Source organism: Rutidosis leptorrhynchoides, chromosome 6, assembly GCF_046630445.1.
Source record: "Rutidosis leptorrhynchoides isolate AG116_Rl617_1_P2 chromosome 6, CSIRO_AGI_Rlap_v1, whole genome shotgun sequence".
Lineage (NCBI taxonomy): Eukaryota > Viridiplantae > Streptophyta > Magnoliopsida > Asterales > Asteraceae > Rutidosis > Rutidosis leptorrhynchoides.
Window position 1 is genome coordinate 286582501 of NC_092338.1, and position 7699 is coordinate 286590199.

General features: G+C 35.3%; 1 protein-coding gene across 1 annotated transcript; it reads left to right on the plus strand.

Annotated features, from left to right (window-relative positions):
* The first annotated feature begins 480 nt into the window (after positions 1 to 480).
* LOC139854537 (uncharacterized) lies at positions 481 to 2709 on the plus strand. Its single transcript, XM_071843837.1, has 5 exons — positions 481 to 1211; positions 1312 to 1315; positions 1396 to 1566; positions 1620 to 2141; positions 2290 to 2709. Exons 1-5 carry the CDS (start codon positions 481 to 483, stop codon positions 2707 to 2709), a joined length of 1848 nt encoding a protein of 615 aa, XP_071699938.1.
* Positions 2710 to 7699: the final 4990 nt, after the last annotated feature.

Sequence of the window (7699 nt, forward strand, 5' to 3'; positions counted from 1 at the left end):
GGTTAGGTACCAATAACTCTGGAACTGTCTAGAGTTTACTATACACGCAGCAAAGCTAAAGAAGAACAGGAAATCGCCGAAGGTTTCGCAGAGTTACCTTTATATATTTCGGATTTTGAATATATTAAGAAAGAAGAAGTCATCTTGGCTTAAGGATGAGAAGGTCAGACTATGGAAGCAATGATAAAAGCCACGAGGGATGGTAATGGGCATGCCATTAGGCAATCGACAGTCAATACGGATTTTGAGGTCAAAGGACAGATTCTTAATATGATAACTCACCAATGCCAGTTCAGGGGTACACCGAAAGAGGATGCATTTGAGCATCTTTGGAACTTCAAAAGCATTTGTAATTTGTTCAAGATTGCCCAGGTTGTGGATACAGTTATCTATTTAAGGGTTTTTCCTTGGTCTTTGAAAGATGATGCCAAGGATTGGTTAGAATCATTGCCCGAAGGTGAGATTGATAGTTGGACTACGATGGAAGATAAGTTTCTGCAGCGTTTCTTTCCAGCTTCTAAAGCTACTAAATTGCAAAGTGAAATTAACCACTTTATTCAGAAGCCACATGAGACACTTTATGATGCATGGACACGATTCGGTAAAATGTTACGCAATTGTCCTCAACACGGGTTGAACAACTTTAATAAGGTCCAGATATTTTATAAGGGTGTTAATGTGTCGACAAGGAAAGAAATTGATATTGCTGCAGGTGGTTCTTTGATGAAAAAGACTTCAGATGAAGCTTCCGAAATCATCTCCGAAACTGCTACGCATTCATATGATTGCCATCAAGAAATGGATGTCTCTCGCTCTTCTCATGTCACTAGTACCGAAACTAGTCACGAGCTTGCTTCAGTTAAAGCTCAACTTGCAACTTTTAAAAGACAGATGGAGTCGATAACTAAAGAAATGCACGCGATAAAGGTTGGTTGTGAGTTATGTCAAGGATCGCATCTTACGAAAGATTTTGATCAAGCGTCAATGGAGGAACATGCTAATTATGTGGGTTATGTTAAGAAGGGTGATTTTCCTCTTAGTGAATTTTCGGGTGGAAGACATTTTTTCAACCAAGCAGGTAATACTAGTGGTAACAATTATCAGAATGGTAATCAGGTTTATCAGGGTAATCAGAAGGTATATCCATACAGGCCACCTGGGCTTAATAATAGAAATCAGCAAGCACCGCCTAGAAATCTTCAGCAACCGATGTAACCAGTTCAGTAGCCAGAAAATAAGATGCCTCCGTTGGAAGAATTGCTAAGGGGTTTTATTATGAAAATGTATGAGAGCATTACTGCTTTAATACAGGATGGTAAATCGACAAGGCAGCAAGTTAGAAGTTAGCAGGCCTCAATTCAGAATTTAGAACGTGATGTGGGTCGTATTGCTCAGTCTTTATCAGAGAGACCACCGGGTACTCTCCCATCTAACACGCAGTCCAATCCGAACAACAAAGGACCGGTTAGAAATGAGCGCGTGAATGCCATAACCACCCGAAGTGGTTTGGTCCTTAATGAGGAGACTCTCAAGTCTCCACCTATTGTTTCTCCTACTGTTTTGCAGGTACCGAATGAAAAAGAGTCAAAGGATGAAAGTTCTAAGATGATGAGCCAAAGGCTCAAGAGCAAAAGAAAGATGATCCACCGGAGGTCATAGCTAAGCCACCATTGAAGGTGTACAAAGCACCGATTCCATATCTTAAAGCTCTAAAGAAAGATAAGCTGGCAAATCAATACAAGAAGTTCTTGGATATAATTAATCAGATAAGCATCAATATGCCATTGGCGGAAGTGATTAGAGGAATGCCTAACTACGGGAAGTTTCTAAAAGATCTCATCTCTTCGAAAGGTAAGTACCAAGAGGTGTCAGCCACGTTCCTCAATGAGGTGTGTTCGGCCATTTTGCAAAAGCAAAAGATGCCTCTAAATTTAGGAGATCCATGTAGCTTTATCATTCCTTGTTTATTGGGTGACTCGGTAGTGTACGATGCCCTAGCCGATTTAGGGGCAAGTGTTAATTTAATGCCCTATTCGTGGTACTTGAAACTTGGCCTAGGAGACTTGAAGCTGACTAGAATGGGAATCTGTTTGGCCAACCATTCTTTTGACACTCCCATAGGTATAGCCAAAGACTTGATAGTAAGAGTTAGCCACCCTTGTCCAAACAAGGAGCCATTAGTCTTTCCGGCCGATTTTGTAGTGCTTGATGAAAGAGGACACTAAAGTACCAATCATTCTAGGTCGACCTTTCCTAAACACCGCTGATGCAATTATCCATGTTCAACAGAACCAACTTAGCATAGGTGTAGGTGATGAGAGAGTGATTTTTCATGTAGACAAGGCCAGAACACAACCCAAGTCCAATGATATTACTTGTTTTAAACTTCATTTAACAGACTTGTGTGTTGAGAATGATGTGCAGGACTCCTTGAAAGATAATGTTACAGGTTGTGTTTCCGTTGGGGGTAGTGATGACAATGAGGTTGACTTTGAGAAAAAAGAGGATTATCAACTAATGACAATCCGGGTCAACGAAACAAAGTGTGAAAATAAGGGTAACATTGATGAATGGCTCGAAAATAATGTTACGATTGGTAATGTAATTGATCATGACACTTGGGAATATGATGGGCGATTCGAAGATGTGCCTGACGATGTAGATTCTGAAGTTATTTCGGATGAATATTTTGGGGAATTCCATGAATAGTCATCTTTAGAAAAGAATTTAAGTGGTGGACCGGTGATTCTTCGAAGAGGATCCCGGTGAAGTTTTGTTCGAATTGAGTATTATCGGGGTGTTGCCTCATTTTGTGACGACCCGTCCTAATCCATAAGGACGAATACAATAACGTATGGTCACATTGCGAGGTATTTGACCTCTATATGATAAGTTTTACAAACATTGCATTCGCTTTAAAAATACAACTTTCATTTTATCGAAAGTTGACAGGCATGCATACCATTTCATAATTTATCAATTATATCATAAAACGTTTTAAGAAAATAAAATCCTATATAACTTATAACGGGTTTCATGTTTTTTTTAAATTATAGTTCAATCGTGAATCGTAAGGCGATAGATAGTTAAATATAAGAAATCATTTTAATACAACATGTTAACTTATTTAACTTGTCGACATCTAGTATCTAGATTATTTAGATTACAAGTTCTCACTATTAAATATCGTGAAAGTTAAATAATTAACTCATCAAACTGATAATTCGTTATCGTTAAGCAGGAATCTCCACTAACTTTTGTCTAACTCTCGTTAATTGACACATTTGTTTTTAATTGTAAATCACATTACCATTTTCCGAATATTGTTAAAAAGAACAGATTTCTTAAATCAGAGTGGACCACACAACAGAGACCCTTAATCATATCACAATATAACTGATAATTCAATCATTTGATATTATCTTTTAATTCCGCCGATAAATATATTAAACATATATTGAATCAATTACGTTCATGTAAAGTATTATACATTTAATACTTAGTTAACATTTTAAATTAATATAACTATGTATTATGTATATACATATCTATATACACATAAATGTTCATGAATCGTCAAGCACAGTCAAAGGGTAATTGATTACATGAATATAGTTCTAAAATTTTTAAGACTCAACATTACAGCCTTTTCTTATCGTGTCGAAATCATATAAAGATTAAGTTTAAATTTGGTCGGAAATTTTCGGGTCGTCACAGTACCTACCCGTTAAAGAAATTTCGTCCCGAAATTTGATTGGGATCATCATGGTTGACAATGAATATGTTTTTATGACTCATACAAGCTGGAAATTAGAGTTTTATCATCAATGAGTAATATGGATAAAACAATTCGATTACGCGAAGAGTATAAGTGAAGCTATCACAAAATAGTGAAATGAGGGAATAAAGTTTCGTCATATCTTTTGACGTAGATATGGTTGATTTTCGGAATTCAAGGGATTTAAAGAAAATCTTCCTAATAGGATTCGGTTCTTCGGTAATTAAGGAAATTAGAATCCTCTTTGGTTAAATGCGATGATCTATCTCGATTGCCCTGTCTGATACTTCACTATAAATCCACCATCTTTGTTTCCTTATTTTCACAGCTCATACCTTCTATTCTTTCTCCCTCAATTCATACTTTAAAGCATTCGTCAATATGCTCCATCCAGTTGTAATTCTTGATTTACTCCTAACTTTCATATCTGTCATTCTTCTTTTTCATCTACCGCCGGAAGAATCTATTTACTTCTACTATACTCATGGGTTTATAGTGTTTTTAGTTTTCTCGTGTCTTTATATTGCTATATGCATCGATATACACGGTTTGTAATTTCTGAGTTGTCGTTGGGCTTTATTTCTTCCCTTATATTTCGGAGTTCCATACTTTTGTTTTCTCTTCCCGACTTTAAGTCAAGCGAATAATGGTCCAGAATCCGTAGGTATGAAGTTTTGGATGAACATGACTAATGTTCTGAGAGAAAAATTGTAATAGCAGGATCTTGATTGGTTAAATTACTAGAATTCAAGAGAAAAGATAGAACTATCAAGAAAATATGTTTTTGATATGTTTAGAGATTAGATAGAATGTAGAGTCGTGTAACATGGCACATGATGACGTTATAATCTGTGAATCATCAAGTTCCATTTGAAACTCAGCATGACTTACTATAATATAATCACATTGATCAAGTGTCATTATATTATACTAACTCATGCTTCAGTTCCCAACACTTCTTCAAAAACATTCATATTTTAAATTCGAATTTTTCAGAATTTAGAAGCTAAAACAGTTTCCTTTCTGATGTAACGCTGATATCGTGAAGAGATAAATGATTTCAGATAAGAATAGCTATGAAAATATCTTCAGAAATATCAAGAATAGAGATAATGAAAAATACGATGATATCATCGAATTTCTAATATCAAAGGATGATGAAGAAGATTTGTCCGTAAGGGTTTAGAGTCAGGAGTAAGGTATTCGTTAATGACTTTAGCATATACTGAATCATTTGGTTTCTTTGAAGGCAGGTTTAGTCTTTGTGATTTTCCAACACATTATTCTTCATCATCAAACTTTCGGCTGTTAAGGTCATTTTCAATTTTTGTTGCTTCATCTGCATTTTCCAAAAATTCGGAGAACTAATACGTAGTTTGGGGTGCTTTTCAGAAGTTCACGATTGAAGTACGTAAGTCTAGGAGATAGATGTTATATGTATACATATAATTGTTGCTGTAGTAACGCTGCGAGATTCAAAATACTGATTGCCTATTCTCGGTGATTGGTATGGCGATTCTCGTTATAAGATGTGGATGAGTATATGATAAGGTTTTAAATGAACAAATATAATGGTTTTTCATAAAGACTTAAGCCAATGAGTAATGAAGTTGCTGTTAAGTTTACTGCTAATGTGGTGGGATATAAACGGTTCCCTGGTAACGATGACGAAAGGCAAACTTATATCAAAGTTATAATAAGGTTTATTCGAATGAAAAGTCGATGTTGTTTTGCTGGAGATGTGACAAAATTGGCTATCTTGGAGAGGGATTGTAAAGTAATTTTCAGTAATAACAACGCCAAGGGATCATTGATTTGTTTTAAACTTCTACTTAGATTTCAAGAGTTTTCCAGGTGCATGACTATATGCATAAGTTCTTCTTTTTGTAGATAACGTGTGGTTGGATTATCCTCTCGGTTGTTTCTTAATTGAGGGATTTTCAAGAATCATGAACGGTTTGAACGCAGATTGTCATCATCAATACCCAAATGATGAAATTGTCATGAATCTTGAATGATTCTAATATCTTTCTGAGTGTTATGAATAAAAGTGATGTTCTGGCACAGTTTTGAATTCAAAGTATGGCTTGGAAAGATATAGGAATCTAAGAGTGATGTCTTCTCTTAAATCTTGACTTAGATTTTGATTTGTCAAAATCAGAATATGTAATCAAATTTGGATACGAATAGTTGTTTTGATTTCTATGAAAGAATGTATATCGTTGTAAAAGTATTAAGTATAGTTGATAATTTGCTGAATCAGAATCGAAGAATGTAACATATTAATTGTGAATTCATATATCTCTCGGGTATTACCTACCCGTTAAAAGTTTCACAAGTAATATTTTGTACAAGAGAATTTTTATTACAGTCTTTATGAAAATATATATATGTATATTTTCTTCAGATGTAATACAGATTAAATGAGTTAATATTGAATTAAACTCATTTGACTTACGGCTGGAACTAGAAATGAATAATCTCTTAAACTTTAGAAATTACGTAATCTTCGCGAATTATCTCTTCAACGTAAATGAAATTGTGAATCAATATTTCATTATTCATTTTTATTGATATTTCCTCGGTGAATGATGTTGGTGCTTGTGGAATTCTTATGAACTTCGCAAGATATAAATGATGTTTTCTAGAAAGTTTCGAGTACATCGAAAATGAAAGTGTAGAATCAAACATACAATTGAATAATACACTTGGTTTATTATGAAATAGAATTCATTGAGTTGAAACGGATATTGTAGTTAACGATGGTTAAGTCGTTAATGAAGGATGTACATCATTGCATATTAGTAATATGAATATGAATTAACTGAGTAGTATCTACTAGTTAAAATTCACACGTAATAGCTTAGTACGAAAAGATTTTTTTATGGTTTTCAAAATTTATATATATATATATATATATATATATATATACATATACATATATATATATATATATATATATATATATATATACATATAATTCTTCAGAGGGAATGAGTTAATACTTCATAACTCGTTGATACAATATATTCGTTGATGATTGTGGTGTCGATATCGTTGGTGGTTATGGAGTTGGTGTAGCTTGTGGTGCTACAAGTGTTGCTGGTGTTGGTGATACTGATGGTGATTTTGGTGGTACTACCGGTGGCGCTTGTATAACACGTTTAGCTTGTAAACCACTCACCATTCTTGTCAGGGTTTCTAGTCTCCCTTCTATCATTTCGGTCCACTCATCTGATTTATGGTTAACGCCGGAATAGATAATCTCTAAGACTTTAGAGATTACATAATCGCCTCAGAATGTTTCTTTAATGAAGTTATGAATCAATACTTCATCGGTTATTGTTGTTGGTACGGTGCATATGACGTTGATACTCGAGGTACAGATTGTGAAGTTGAGGTGTGGGATGTGGATGTTGTTGTTGGTGGTACTGATGTTGCTGATGGTGCTTGTAATCTTCGCACCATATCCTCCAAAGTCACTACCCGTGCGCGAAGCTCGTTGACTTCTTCTATTACACCGAGGTGATTGTCGGTTTAGACGAGTGGATGAATAAGATCTAGAATTTGAGAGAGTATATAATCATGACGAGATACTCTAGAAATGAGAGAGAAGATGGTGTTTCGGACAGGTTCGCCGGTAAGTGCTTCAGGTTCTTCGCCAAGAGGGAAATGTGGTGGATGGAAGGGATCGCCTTCTTCTTGTCTCCAATGATTAAGTAGGCTACGAACCCATCCCCAATTTATCCATAATAGATGATGGCTAATTGGTTGATCTATTCCGATCATACTGCTTCCGGAGCCCGAGTAAAACTCCATATCGGAATCCGAGGGACTTGAACTAGTGGCGATTTCCATTTCGTACAATTGAATAAAGGATTTTTCGATATGAAATGATTTCTGGCTTATCGGATGGTATTC